At 40.8% G+C, this 15,997-nt stretch overlaps 1 protein-coding gene across 2 annotated transcripts in view; it reads left to right on the top strand.

The window, feature by feature from the left end:
• Positions 1–15,393, top strand: part of ak5 (adenylate kinase 5) — a 110,079-nt gene extending 94,686 nt beyond the window's left edge. The window contains exons 12-14 of one of the 2 annotated variants that reach the window (XM_006792327.3): positions 8,993–9,109; positions 9,537–9,665; positions 14,639–15,393. In XM_006792327.3, the coding sequence (XP_006792390.2) occupies positions 8,993–9,109; positions 9,537–9,665; positions 14,639–14,707 (315 nt within the window). In that variant the 3' untranslated portion in view covers positions 14,708–15,393. Of the gene's footprint in view, positions 1–8,992; positions 9,110–9,470; positions 9,666–14,638 lie in introns of both variants that reach the window. The other variant, XM_006792326.3, reaches the window with a different exon arrangement.
• The last annotated feature ends 604 nt before the right edge of the window (positions 15,394–15,997 follow it).

Consider the following 15,997-nt stretch of genomic DNA (forward strand, 5'->3'; position numbering starts at 1 on the left):
ACTCTGGATGGTAAGCAGAGGACACAACATGTTTAATATTCAGGGATTTAGCTACCCTTTTTAAACACCTCTGACTGGAAGTTTGAACCTTGATCAGTTTGTATGACCGTCAGCAGGCCAAACACAGACAATAACTTTTTTAGCGCTGTAACAACCGACCTTGCTGTAATTTTATGTAATGGAATGGCCTCAGGGAAACGTGTAGCAGCACACATGACGGTGAGCAGATGTTGATTTCCTGACTTTGTTCTAGGTAGTGGTCCAACACAGTCCACTATGACAGCGGTCCCCAACCCCCAGGCCTTGGTCCGTGAGTCGTTTGGTACCGGGCCGCCAGAGTTGAGGCTCAGGTGTGAAATGTATGGTTTTCAGGGTTTTTTTTATCGGTTTTCAGCGTTATTTTGTTATCGTTTTTATTGTTACCTCGGTTTTCCTGGGTCGTTTCACGTGTGATATGAATAAATCTTCTTTTTTTCGGTACCGGTACTAGTTTTATTTTGTTGTATTTATCCGCGACACCTTACAGGCCGGTCCATGAAAATATTGTCGGGCATAAACCGGTCCGTGGCGCAAAAAAGGTTGGGGACCGCTGCACTATGACATGGACAAATGGCTAATCCACTACAGGAATAGGACACAGTGGGGCATCACCAGATTTGGTTTACCAGCAATCTAGCACACATGACAACTGTGACAAAACTTTGAAACATCACGTTTCATACTAGGCCAAAAGAAATGCTTTAACAAAAGCTGGTATGTTTTTGTGATACCCAAATGTCTAGACTTTCATGGGCAAGAGACAGGACCTTATGTCTATTTATGGTTGGCTTAATAATCTGTTTAACTTTACTCCAGTCTGCACTTTCCGCACCTGAGGAGACCACTGACGCATTAAGATGTCCTGTTCTACAAAGCTTGTTGTTCTTTACTGGCTTGATCAGCACTTACCACACAATTGAAACAATTTCATAATGTTTCGTCAGCTTGTTGGGCTAAGGACAAGTGTTTGCTGGTCAGTTGAAGCGGTGCGTTCTTCAAGAATGGATCGGGCAGAACATTGTTTTCTTCAGTTTGCACATTACCCTCCTTGGAAAATTAGGACATCAGCACAGAATCGGAGAGTGAAATGTCAGCATCTTTACCTGATTATGCACAGGTAACCATACAGGCCGGATATAGCCCAGAGTTCACAGAAGAGTCTGGGGTCGTCTGATTTAGATTGTCTAAAACCTCCGGATTTGGAAGCAAGAAACCTCCAGCAATATAATTCCCCATTAACATGGCCACACCATCTACTGGTAAGGCTGTGCAAACAGAAAGAGGGAAAAACCCTGTAGCGAGTTCTGATTTTACGGAAACCCGGTGAACTGGGAGCAGAACAGAATTAAAACCACAGGTACTTTCAGCTGAGAAAGGTAAGACCCCAGAGAAGATGACAGTCTGGGAGCCTCCAGTCTCCCTCAAAATGCGTATTGGTTTCAGATCAGAGGGATTAGCTGTTAGTGGTACCAAGCCATCAGAAATGAAAGGTTCAAAACAAGGGTCAGGCATCTTACCACCACAACCAAGGACCTCACTGCGGGGCACTGCTTGCACAAAACCAACACCTTTAGTCTGTTGGGAATTTAACTACGTTTCCGTTTTAGGGCTAAACAGTCCAGGTTTGTGACTATAAAAACACTGACGGTTTTCCTTCGAACCAGACGCTTTAGCCATGTGGGGCTGTTGCACAGAGCTAACTCGTGGCTTCTCACTGACAATGAATGATGATTTATGGGCAAGCACATACTCATCAGTAACAACAGCAGCAGATGTAAGAGTGGTCATTTTCTGTTCATTTAAATAAAACTACACGCTCAGGCATGCACTTTTTAATGCACAGTTTAGATAAGGTCTTGCAAACAAGGCTCATAGACGGGGCAGGCTGCACACTCAGTGCAAAGCAGCAGCCCCTGAATGAATGTTCTTCAGCCTTTTAAAGACACAGGTGTGACCAATCAGTCTGGAGGTAACCACGGGTTACCAGGCAGCCAATCATCTGTGGGGGTTGCCACACCCAAATCTGCTTGAAAGAATGCTGGCTCTCTTCTTCCAAGACCAGGGGCCATAACACTTCCATACAACAAGACTCGGGGAGAGTAACCCCCTGCTGGCCATTGATTGCACTTTTCAGCTCTATTTTATATTTATAGAAGCTGAATTCGAGGAAAATCCACTGGTTATTAAAACAGGGATTCATTTTTCATTTTGATATAACACTACAAAAACTCACATAAACATGCAGAAAGAAAATTAACTCAGCTGAAAAACTACCTCTTATTCATTGTGTTAAACTACCAGAAGTGGAGGAGCGCTTGTTTTCATGTGGATGTGGCTGCTGCTCGTGATTTGTTGCATCTGTGGGCAGCTCAGGGTTTCAGTCCAGGTTGCATGAATACCTAGTGGAGCATATCTTGCTGCTGTCAATGTCGTGTCATCTGAAGACAAACTACAGCTACCATCTCCCGTCCTAACCTCTTCCTTCCTGTAAGATTTTCTCAAGAAGCCTTAAGATCACCAAATCAGGAAAAAGTTAAAGAAAACAAACAACGTCAGTCTTATCTCTCCCAAAGACTTAATTTTTTGGTAACGAAATGTTAATCCTGATGCTCGGACAGTTATTGACGGGAGCATCTGGCAGCTGACCTTTGATGGCAGAATGTTATCTGGGCGAAGAGGAGGTTTTAACTTGAAATCAATAGTTCTGGGTGGTTTTTCAGTATAGTGAGATGGTGAAAAACTGTGAGAATAAATTTAAAATCATTAACAACTGCAGAGCTGTTAGCACACTTAGCTATTTCCTCCTCTTATGGCAAAAAAGCCTTTAAAACATTAACACAGGTTAACTGCCTAGATCAGCCTATTTGATGAATGTTTTTCATCTATCCCAACTAATGAACATTAAGTGAAATGATGACAGACATCGCACAATAACAGAAGGGTAAATGTCTTTGAAGAAGTATTAAATTCACATGTACAAGCCACTTACACCATCCTCAGCTGACCCATTACCTGTAATGTGGAGGATATATTATAGTATTAATTGCTGGAATCAATTTTCACTTTATCAATGTTATAACAGTTGATTAGGTATTATGGTTGTTTTATAGACTTCAGTTTGTGATGCTATTGGATTGGGTGATTAGGAACAGTCATAGCTTTTAAATTGGACAATATTGTCCTATTACAGATATATAGGTTCAATTTATGAAATTGCTTTGCTTGTTTTTTGTTTTTATAGAGCATAACAAAATGCTACATGTAATTCATGAATAGTGTCAAAAAAGGTTTGTTTGCACAGTACTGAGAGTACTGTAAACAACAGAGCCAGAGCTGTTGTTTACAGTACTCTCAGTACTGTTTGCAGTACATGTAGCAGAGTAGCATCATCTGTGATGCAGAGTTAAGCAGTGCATTGAATGGTAACTAGTTTGTGAAATACATTAATCAAATATAAATATAACACAATATATATACTACCAGACACTTTATTAGGTACACCTTGCTAATGCATTTCTCAGTGTTTTTAGCATCAGACAGGTGCAGAACGTTTGTCAGCTGCATATGGATGGTCACGTGTTCATCCCAAAGGTCTTTTTTGGATTTAGATTGGGTAACTGCATAGAGGTTTGAACTTTGTGATGTATTATCCTGCTTGAAGCAGCCATCAGAAGATGGGTACATGGTCAGTAACAATGCTCAAGTAAGCTACAGTGTATTCCCCACAGTATTACACCATGAACAGCAGCCTGAACCATTGATATCATTGATACAAGGCAATTCATGTTGTTTATGCCAAATTCCGACCCTACCATCCAAATAGGGAGCTAATGTGGTCTTTCAGGGATGCTCTTCTAACAAGTGGTTATTTGAGTTACTGTTGCCTTCCTATGGGCTCAAACTAGTCTGACCATTCTCGTCTAACTTCTTATATCAGCAAGGCAGTGAGCCAGTGAAATGCTCAGATTAGCCCATCTGCAACCCAGTAACTGACACAGTCACTTATATCTTCATTCTTTCCCATTCTGGTGCTCGGACCACTTTATCAGGTTGTCTTGACCATGTCTATGTGATTAAATGCACTGAGTTGCTGCCATGTAAGTCACTGTTAGATATTTTATGTTAACAAGCAGTCATTAACAAGAAGAAGTGTACCTAAAAATGTGCTGTCTAGTGGGGTGAGACACTTGAACACAACAATCCATCTAATACAATGATCAAAGTCAAGTTAACTATACTTTAACTTCACCATGTTACAATCCATCACTCTCTCCATCCATGATATGGATAATGTTGTTCCATGAACCAACCTCGAATGATATCACCAGTGCTTATCTGACTATGAATTGGGTAGAGAGAAAAAGACCAATAACACACTGAAATAATCATAGAAAAATGTGCCTGAGGCCAATTTACAACATAACTCTTTAGCAGAGACCCAAGTCTGAACTGAGAAAGAACCGCAATTAATAATATTATCCTGAAGGGACCGAGCTATTAGGGAATAAAAGGAGAGAGTTGTAACCACTATGTTTTTAAAAAGAGAAATTTAAGACCCCACATGATATTTTATGCAGGAACACTTTTTAATGCCTTCATTTCCTTATACCATTTCTTTTATCTATGACAGCTTTCCTAAAATAGATGAATTGGTGAGTCCAAAATACTCTGAGCAACAACGAAGTTATAGTAAGGTTTTTCACTCTTGTCACTCCCAGGCCCTCTAACAAAGTGAACATTCCCTCCACACCAAGTATGAACTGATCCAGAAGGCTAGCTGGATTTTTGAACACCAAGACATCTCAGTGGCAAACAATTCTTCCATGATGCCCTTCTAAGTTGGGCCAAGCCTCACATCTAGTAAAAGCCATCAATTACTTCTTCAACAGCCCTGCTAATAAACAGACAAACTAATCACGTAGCCTCAGAACTAATAAGCTTCTACAGCAAGACTGACAGCAAAGCCTAGTAGAATAACCACTAGCACTCGCTGAAGAGCAATAATCCCCTGCAATCACCTACTGAACAGAGTGAAGATGCAACAAACACTTACCTTTTATGAAGGGATGCGGTGATACTGCATGTCAGAGACGGGCTACTGGGAGGTGTTGCACTAATTTAGCTCCAAGCTAATTTGACTTCAAGATTGAAGTGGTTGAAACTAATATGATGAACAGCCAGCAGAAGCGTCTCCAGTGAAAGAAGCAACAATACAGTCTTATTTCTTCCACAAAGTCTTCCTGAAACAGCATGATAACAATGCTACAGCCTAAGCTAACACCAGCAGCTCACTGAAGAGGGCGCGTTTGATTTATATTACATTGAATAGTCAAAAGTCTTGAGCCACCTCCCTTTCTTTAATATGTGGTTAAAAAAGAGAGAAGTAGGTGTAGAAGTATATTAAAACATTTGCAAACATGCATGGAAATGCATGATATAAGGCAAAATAGAGATTGCACAACTGTAACAAGCTTGAAAGTCCATATTTAGTATGACCACCTTTAGTCCTCAGCATAGCCTCTTAGGAACACTTTCCAGCAAGTTTATTTAAGTAGTCTTCAGCAATACTTCTCCAGGGTTCTTGAAGAACATCAAAGCTTTGGATATTGGCTGACGTTTGTTCTGTCCTCAATGAAGACAATCCCACACTACTTCAATAAAGTTGAGGTCCAGGCTGTGTTGAGGTCTGCGATAGTTTTCCTTTGTGTATATCCAGGTATGCTTTCACTGCCCCGGGAGTGAGCTTGAGATCACTGTGATGCTGAAACATTCAGCCGTTGCCAACCAGATGCTTTCCAGATGGTGTTGCATTATTGGATCAAAATGCGATGGTACTTTTCTACATTCAGAATTTCATCAGTTTTACAAGATCGCCCGACACCACTGACATCCCCAAACCTTGAAGAGTCATCACGGTGTTTTGCGCATATGGTAAATGGACTAGTATATACAGCACCTTTCTACCTTGTACACAAAGTCTAACCGCTTTCTCGAACAAGCGGCACAATTGGTTCAGGATATTAACAAGGATACTTCAACGTGCAGGCTGGAGGAGCTGGAGATCAAGTCATGGACCTCCAATTTGGTATACAACCCACTCAGCCACTGTGGGTATAAAGCAGGGGTGTCCGATTCCAGTCCTCAAGAGCTATTGTCCTGCAGCTTTTAGACGAGTCCTTGTTCCGACACACCAGGCCTTTGCCAAACTTGATGGCATACTGAAGAGGTAATCCAACCATCTGATTCAGCTGTGTTGGAGTAGTGATGCATCTAAAAGTTGCAGTACAGTAGCTCTCGAGGACTAGAGTTGGATACCCCTGGTATAGAGAGTAGAGCAGGGGTGGGCAACTCCAGGCCTCGAGGGAAGGTGCCCTGCAGGTTTTAGATCTCACCCTGGGTCAACACACCTGAATCAAATGATTAGTTCATTACCAGTCCTCTAGAGAACATCAAGACATGTTGAGGAGGTAATTTAGTCATTTAAATCAGCTGCGTTGGATCAAGGACACATCTAAAACCTGCAGGACACTGGCCCTTGAGGCCTGGAGTTGGACGCCCCTGCTCTAAATTGGTATAGGTGAGAATTGTTGTCTGTCTCCCTGTGTTAGCCCTGCAACAGCTGGCAATTCCAGGCTGTGGCCTGCCTCTATCTAATGCCAGCTGGGATAGTTAGAGATCTTGCATCCAGATGGATGGATGGACAAAGACTAGTCTGAAAATGAGTAAAGGAAAAAAAGGAACCAATGTCCAAAGAAACTTTGAAAGCCTGGAAAACCGTTGATCAAGATTATTTTTTTTAGAAAATCACCAGAAAGTCCTCCTTAGACACAGATTAAAAAGAAGTGACTGGCAGCTCAGTCTTGCATCACATGAGTCTTGCCTGCTGTCCTAGCTCCAAATTCAACACATAGCTTGAACTTATAATATATACTTTTACTGAGACACAGTACTTATAATGTGAGACCCAATAATAAATCAGACCTTGTATATAATATTATTCTATGATTTATATGAAATTGAATCTTTTAGTTAACTTTCAAGTTAAGATTTAGGTTTGAAAAGAAATCTGTGGTTTTGCTAACCATCCATGAAATTCCTTTCAATTAATTTGCATTAGTAACTAGGGCTGCCACAAACGATTATTTTGATAGTCGACTAGTCACCGATTATTTTTGCGATTAGTCGACTAATCAGATCATGCATCCATTGGACATAAAAGTACAGCTTATTGCACTAGCATGCATCTGCTCTTATATAACTATCATTAGCTTACAGCTTTAAGTGTTTTAAGGTATGCGTTAACTAAAAATAACAACAAGATGATAGTTTATTAAATTTTAATGACATTTGCAGATTGTTTCGATGGAGTTTAATAAACTCCTTGCTATCTAAAATATAATAGGACCACAGAGTATATTCTCGAGCATCTCACACTTCTGATAATCAGTTGTCTGCTTGATGTGTATTCAGCTGTGTAAAAACTATAACTTTAATCTCAGCCAAACCGATTTACTCAGGAACAAATAAAATACAAAAAAAAAAGCCAAATAATATCACTTTTAAGTTATCTAAGTGACTTATATATGTTTAACCTGAGTAGCGAAAGACGGTGGTGGGTTTGAAAACGATTTGCCGGGAGTCCGGTGTTCTCACCGGCTCTAGTGAGCCTTAAACCCCGGCTAACTATCGAGCTGGTGGCTAACAGTCGTCTCCGAAAAGCCTTCAGAGTCTTCGGAGCGCTTTTGAAAATATGTGGTGTCTTGATAAACTGAGCAGATATTTGAGGTTTATACAGCTACATTCTCGCCTGAAAATATGTTAAACGTTTATTTTGTGACCCAGAAAGAATAATAAGACTACTATTAAAACTAACTAGCTGCTGCCATTGTTGGAAACTGAGCTGCGCTGAGCTATGAATTGTGGAACACAGCTTCTTCTTCAGCTTCTTCTTCTTCGGGGTTTAACGGCAGTTGGCATCCTTGTACATGCAGTGCTGCCATCTCCTGTTTGAGTCCGTTATTACACTCTTAAATCCTACTACTTATTCCTGCATTTTTTGGGATCTTACAAAGCTTCAATCGACGCGTCGACTATTAAATTAGTCGTCGACGATTTTAATAGTCGACGTAATCGTGACTAGTCGACTAATTGTGGCAGCCCTATTAGTAACATGAAAATTCCATTTTTGTGGTGTTTGGAAAGGTGTTCAGTTACATATCCAACTTTTAAGTGAACATTTAAAAAGAACGAAATCGATTCTCAGGGATGGAGTCTGAACAATAGACAGCTACCTATTCTAAAAAGAGTGGCCTTATGTTTTACGCTAACACTTTTAACAGAGGTGAATAAATGGACGTGTATCTGCAGAATCAAATACAAACCATTCCTCCTTCCTAAATATCATTTTTTCTTATATTTTGACAGGTGTTGGTTCGGCTCTGCTGTCATGTATCATTAGATTGTATTTTTTGATTTCTGTTATTTGGTCAGTGCCCTGCATATTGGCACCAGTGGCCCGGGAGCGGCGCCACAGGGACAGTGTGTATTCTTGAATCATATTACTCTTATTGTAATCAGGCCTGCATTCATACATGGCTGATTAACCCACAAAGGGGCTGGTAGGGGGGAAAACAAGCAGCTCCTGATGAAGCCTTTTTATTTTTCTTTATTGAATTTGGTGGATTTATTTAAACAAAAAAAAAACAGAGGCTCTTGGAACGTTTATTTTACAATTTTCTAACATTTCATAAAGTAAACAACTGATTCATTAATAAAATATGAGCCCTTTCATATCATTTCGGGATGCCCCGGAGATGTGTACTGCACATTATACTTCAATATACTGAGTTATAAAATTGCAGGGACTATATATGGCTGTTTCTGGTTATATATTAATCATTAATAAACGGTAAATCATTCTTTGCGTGTGTGTTTGTGTGCGTGCTATCTGCAGGACACACTGCTGGAGCTTCTGTGTGACGCGGTGGTGTCGTCAGTACGGCAGGGAAAAGGTCTCGTGATCAGCGGCTTCCCCAGAGATCTGAGACAGGCGGAGGAGTACGAAGCGAAGGTCAGAGCACAAAGCTGATGGAGTAGACAGCGGGATGTGGTCAGAAGCATGAATAAAAGAAGGGGCAAAGTCAGCCGTGAGTCGTGGTGTATGCACAAAAAGTTCGGTCTGAGCGAAGTGAAGGAATCAGAAGAGTCGCACGTCACTGTGACGAATGCTAATTAAGTCTGATTCAACGCTAACATACGAGTACAAAGGGGGTATGAAAACAAGATTTGAAAATAGGAAAGAAGTGATCAGAATGAATGCACATAGAAATGTGGACTGCGGATCATTCAGGATGAAGGCCGGCCTGCAGACGAATGTAGTTAAAGGGAAGTTCCTGCTTTTAGCTTCTAACTGCACCCATTGTGTGTGTCAGATGGGGGAACCCAGTGCCGTGCTCCTGCTGAACTGCTCAGCCGACACCATGTCCAATCGCCTGCAGTGTCGTGGGAGATCCGGCTTCCAAGCCGCCCCAGACAGAGAGAGCGTCCTGCACAGGAGGGTGGAGAGCTTCTGCAGCGACACCCAGGCGGTGGCGGCTCACTACGAACACAAGAGGCTTCTGCACACGGTAAGATTAGGAAGCAAACTCTGTAAGGGTTAGAGGTTCAATTCCATATGGAGGCTTACTTTCCTTAAAGGAACAAATCCAGTTTAAATCCACTTCGTCTAGGCTGGAAATCCATTTACACTTAGATGTCCTTCAAACATCTCCCAGCGCTCTTTTATCTTTAAAAGGAAATCGTTTGCCGGGATGTTCTCACTCACAGAAAAGCAGCCGAAGAGTTCCCAATAATCACTTCGTTATCTCTCATATGTGAGTCTAACTGTCCTGCATGACTGGAGTTTGCAACTTTACTGTATTTTTGCGGTGGCCTCCGCAGCCTCTATGATCTTAGAGGAGGAAAACAAAGGAAAACATAGTTCACCAGAGAGAAGCCTGTCTTAGATCAAAAGACTGCATTAGTCAGAAGTAACAGTGGTTTGTATTATTATGCATTATAATTCAAAATTATTTATATGTGAATAGCATATTAATGTGCTTAGTTTTAATGGTGCCATCCCAGAGTATTGAATTTTATACTGAAATTTATTGGGTGCTGTATTAATGACGCCGGAAACAGAACCAAACAATTAGATGCGGACTACATTATCTAAACAGGCTTTCCAACCTTCATGTTTACTGAAGGCTTTTGCGTCTTATAATATAATTTATTCTGTGTTTTGTGCACTAATTCATTCATGTTTACTTTAATTTAGTTCTTTTTAAATTGTGGTTAAAAAACATTAAATAAAAGCAAGGATTGTGTGAATAGTTTGCCCTGTCTCATCTGAAGTGTTTGACTTTGTCTTTACAAAGATATCCATTTTATGTGTGCACTGAGGCAGTTATGTTTGAATTATTCTGCCAGTTCCTAGGGGTAGGTATCAGGGGTGGTGGTGCCATTTTTGGAACATGCTCATTTGCCTTCCCGAGTAAAAACATAAAAGATCCAAAGGGATAAATAAGAAAACACCAGGGCAATTCTGAATCACCATTTTTGTTTGTTTTTATTCCAAAAATTTCCATCACAAAGGTAAACAGGGCTTAAGTTATGTGTTTTGCTTCAAAATTTCCTGGAGAAGGAGCCCTAGACCCCCTGCACAAATCTGCATCCATCTTCCAGTTGGTACTGATTTTGTTTTACGGAATAGATGTGAGACAAGATCCACAAAGTCATCCTTCTGTGCCAAGAAATCTAAGACTCAGGTGAAACCAGCATAAAACTGCAACAGTATAATCTCAATCCGTCCATTGCAGTGTCCCAAGGTAGAACTGCAGGAAACAGAGACGGTAACAAAGACCAGAACTAAAAACAGAACAGAAAGAAAAACCAGAACGAGGCTCGGGGGGGGCAGCCATCTGCTGCAGCCGGTTGAGAGTGAAGGAATAGAGTAAAGGGAGGAGAAAAGAGACAGAGAGCACAGGGAGACAGCACAAAACACAAACTAGACGTGCTGCTGTGGTAAACACAGAGGGAGTGAAAACAGCATTAAACCTGCATTCTTTCTAATGGCCAACAGAGGGGAAACAAATCGATGAGATCAACAAGCTTACTTCTGTCTCAATCTGCAGCCTCAGAAGACAGCGTAACATAGAGAAATACATATTAAATAAAAAGAGAAAAAGAAATAATAGTGAAAGCTGGGAAAACAGAAACAAAGCACAATAGAATTTACAATAAGTAAATTTAAATGTCTGTGAAGGTTCTCAGTCATCCAGGTCAAAGTAAATTTAAAGGTTTTTTAAAAAGTGACCTAAAACTAGAAGCTAACTCTGTTGCAGCTAAGTCTTATAATCCTGTGTGGAAAATGTGTGTTTGCAGTCTGCATGCTTTAAATAGTAAATAAATAATATTCACGTTTCTACTCAAATGTCTCAAAACACCAACAGCTGAAAGGGTCATCCAGTGGAAGAACAAGATTTTGTCCGACCGCTTACTGCTTCCTAATAACAATGCAGAAATGTTTTAACTAAAAATAGCTGAAGATGGTGTAAGTTTCAAAACAATATTGTGTGAAGGTTGTTCAGTGTGAGTCCTTAAAATTCTCATTTACATATTTCTGGCAAATACATCTGTGTTAGCAGACATCAGTGTTTCCATTTGGATGCTTTACAGTGGGAAGTAATGATTAACTCTGTTTAGTGTGACCTAACCAAATCCTTTTAATCAACTTTCCCTTCCGCTCCGACATCGTGTTGATGTCCGTCTTCCAGCTCTGCTTCCCATTCCTCCTGCTGCTCCGTTCTGATTTAGCTTCAGTTAATTGGCATTGGCAGTTTATTCCATTTTTGGAAAAGCCTTGCATTTGCTTTGCTCGCAGAGAGCTCTGCCACTTGATTTGTTTGCCAAGATTTGAATTAGCCAATGACAAGTTGGACAAAACCCAGCTGGTGAAAGATAATCACTGATGACACCTGGATACACAGAAACAGGGGAGCTGATGGACCTTTTTCACAGCAGGCAGTCTGGTTTGTCACAGCGGGTAAAAGGAGCTAGCTGCTCTCCATTTAGGTGAGCTGTGTTCAGGGTCGCGGTCACGTGATTTCACGGCTGTGCTGGTAAAGGTTCATTAGTCTTAGTCTTAGGTATCCAAATTCATTTCAAATAAACACAGTATAAACAATGCATATATTTACCATACTGTCACTCACTGGTTTGTGAGTATTTTCATTTTCAGCATCATTCATTTTCTAATGGCTTAGTCGCAGGTCGTTAACCCGTGACACCCTCGATCGCCCTATTTTAAGGATAATCCTTAAAACTAGTTTAAGGTGTGCCAAAAATTGATTTTTCTTTTATTTGCCAAATATGATTACCAGTATTTAAACTGTTGTAAATGGCATGTTTGCCTATAATGTCTTCAAAATCTCTGTTATGAATGATATCAAGTCAGCTTGTGTGGGAAACAGCATTCCTGTCAGAGGGATAGAAGCTGAAATCAGTTTTTGCCAGTTTATTTTTATAAATCCTTTATTTATCCAGGTAAAAAGTCTCATTGACATTAAAAATGTGTTTTTAAAGAGATATCTAGTCAAGAGTGCAGCAGAAATTACACAAAGAAATACAACATAACAGTTCTATAAGGATATTTTAAGGACTGGATTAATTATATAATGTGGAACAAAGAGTGGATGCAATAAGAAGATCTTCATAAGTCCTGTTGACTACAGCCTATCTGTGGACATAAGCAAAGATATTACACATTAAAAACACACAGATTTGGCTTCACTTTTCACACCCAGAAGCTAGATCCATCTTTTATACAGACCATGGTTTATCCTCAGGCTTGTGGAGCGATTTATGCATCTAGACCAGTGGTGTCAAGCATGCAGGCCGAGAGGGCCAAAATCAGGCTGTCAAAGAGTCCCAGTGGAGCCACTGAATGGCTCAAATGTCTTTAACGACTGTATTTTCTTAATAATCCCTCCTACACAATACAAATGTCTATAAGTTGTCTCTATGTGTAGACAAATTGACTGATAGTGATGGAAAATACTTGTTTCCTTGGGTTCCTTTCTGCTGTAATCTGCAAGTCCACATGTAGAGCAGGACAGTCGACTCGATGAATGTGGGAAAAACTGTTGATGTTGTGTTATTTTACTAAAGACATCTCAGGCTGTTCATGATCTTTTTCTCCCAACATTAACTGAATGAGGAAAAAAACATCTATCAAGAAATAATAACTATAATCAGTTTTCTGGTAATTTTTTGAGTGTGCGGTAAATCTGGTAAACGTTTTTTTATAAGTGATGCTTTTTTTTTTTTTTGGATCGTTTTTCTGCTCTGGCCTTTTTTAGATCAAATTGAGCCATGAGCTAAGGTAAGTTTGACACCCTGCGTCTGGATCGTTTTAGATGTGAGCGGCTCGTTTTTGAAGGCATAGACCATGGACACGTCCATCTTCTCTTAGATATGATAAAACCAGATGTCACTCACCTTGCTCTGCTCAAAATACAAAAGAAACACTCACAGCAGTGTCTCCCAGTTACTCAAAAAAAAGGTACAAACTTATTTGCAAGTAGTTTCATGTAGGAAATATTGTGTTTGTACCAAACTACGCCCGCCAACCAAAGGAAGTGTGCAGCTACTGTTTACATCCTGTCACAATGTCACGAGCTTCTTTTTCAGTGGAGAAAACGACTTAAAAAGTCACGTAGACTGGAGGCAATTGTGCGTTTCCAGAGGAGCTCTAATTCTCTGCTGCAGAGCTGTAGAGATGTCTGCCTTCTCCTGAGTATAACTGAAATAAATTGCACTCGTCTCGCGGTGCTCAGAGCGCAGTTCCACGTAGGAACTGTTTTCTTTCTACCAGCCGAGAGAAGGACATTGCAGCTCAGCCGAGGGGGAAGCCATTAACGTTCACATCCTGTCACCTTGTCAAAAACCTGTCGTCTTTGGGTAGACACACACTTCAACACATTCTACCAAACTACACCCGCTGTGATATGTGTGGCGGGTGTAGTTTGGTAGAAAGAAAATAGCTTGAACGTGAAACTTCTAATGACGACACTGACGCTGAGTTTTTTGGTGCCTTCAGTGCTTTTTAGTTCCTTTATTTTCAAGAGAAGTCAGACATTTCCAAAACCAGACCACTGACAGAAGAACATTGTTTTAAAAAATGACTATACACTTTTCACCTGAGATGGACAAGATGCTGAAATATGTTGTGTTTAATGTCAGCAATGCAGGGAAGGACCAACTTTCGGTGAAGTTTTACTCGCCTCTCTGATGTTTCCACTGACATGAGAGCGATTAGAAAATCACATGCGCTCCTTTCAGGGTTGATCTGCCCCTTTAATAAATTTACTGTTTGAACTTTTAAATGCCACATCAGGTGTGTGTGTGCGTGTGGGTGGGTGCTTAAATGCCACATCAGCTAATGAGGTCATCAGTCTGCTGTGAGTTTGCACTGCAACAGGCTGCTGTCCTCAACTGCACGTGGGCTTGCTGTTGGTTTGAGAAAAGGCCTCGTTTTCAGCCGGTTTGTCTCCCTCTGCAGATTGATGCCGAGAGGTCGCCGGACCAAGTGTTCGCCCAGATCTGCCGCTCGATGGAGTCCGGGTTCTGATACCTACACTTTCACACCCCAAAAACGCAGTCGAGGAGGGTCCATCTAAGAAAACCTTCTCTCTTTCTCTCTGCCGTCACCCCAAGGAGACTCACTCGCATAACCTCACACCTGCTCCAGACTCATTGAACTCCAGTGGTATGCATGTCTTACCTGCAATCAGTGAAACCTCTCTCTCTGCTTTTTGACACTGACAAAACGCCTGGTTGTCACATTCTGCTTCACAAAAATGCACCCCCCACCCCCCACCCCCCACCCCATCCCCTCTTCTGTCTCTCTCTGTAAAATCAACCTCAATATATGCTGCCAACTGCCACACCAAGGCAGATAACTGTACTGAGAAAAATAGCAGTCCCTGCTGTGACTGAGAGCATGCTGGAAGTGAAATCTCGCCACCTTCCCACCAGAGGAGCTGAGCAAGGTTCCCCCTGCCATATTACAAAGTGGAAATGTCAGTGTGTACTCATGCTCTCACGCACAGCACCTTGCTTCTTATTGTAACAAGCATGCAAGAGTTAAAAGTTAAGCTTAACTGCCTTTTGTGCATTAAATTTAAAAAGGAAAAAAAAAAACAGAAGCAAATAAAGAGTATTAAGATTACTGCATTTGTATGTTTCCAAGCTCATCGTACAGGTGCGTGGTTTGGTATTTAACATTCAATAAAGCCAGTGCATTTGCTAAATGGAGCATTTCTGAGTGTGTCCTTTGGTGTGGTGTGTAGCGTGCAGCATCAGAGCTGAGCTGACAGCGCCATCTGCTGGTGAGAGGATCACAACAAAAAGGCAATTAAGCGATAAGTGTAAGAGGTCAAGACAGGTGAAATTCCCCTTTCTGCCAGGATAAAGAAGTTTAACTACGCATTTAATCTCTGAGATATCTACACATAAGAAAAAGCAGTGCAATTTAACAGACCTTTTTTTAGTTTTTCAACATGATGAAGAAATGCAGCTGTAAATAAAAGGAAGTTGAATTTAAATTGGAAGAAATGCATGTTAAATTTACTGTGAATGAAAGTTTCTGTTCATTCACAGAAAATATCCTGTTACGTTTTACTGAGCATCTGTTATTTAATTACTTTGGTGTAGTATGAATGGCCATGGTGGAGGTCTTTATCAGTAGGAGAAGATGCAAAACTTATTAAAATAAAAGTCCAAAATATATGCACCCTGCCTTATTTTCCATAGATTTTTACGCCCCTCGGGCCTTATGTTTTACACCCCTGGTTTAAGAGTTTAGCGTTTCAGTTAAAATACGCAGAAAGATCATTTGGACATGTAAGAAGTATGACGA

Source organism: Neolamprologus brichardi, chromosome 18, assembly GCF_056152115.1.
Source record: "Neolamprologus brichardi isolate AB-2024 chromosome 18, ASM5615211v1, whole genome shotgun sequence".
NCBI classification, from domain to species: Eukaryota; Metazoa; Chordata; class Actinopteri; order Cichliformes; family Cichlidae; genus Neolamprologus; species Neolamprologus brichardi.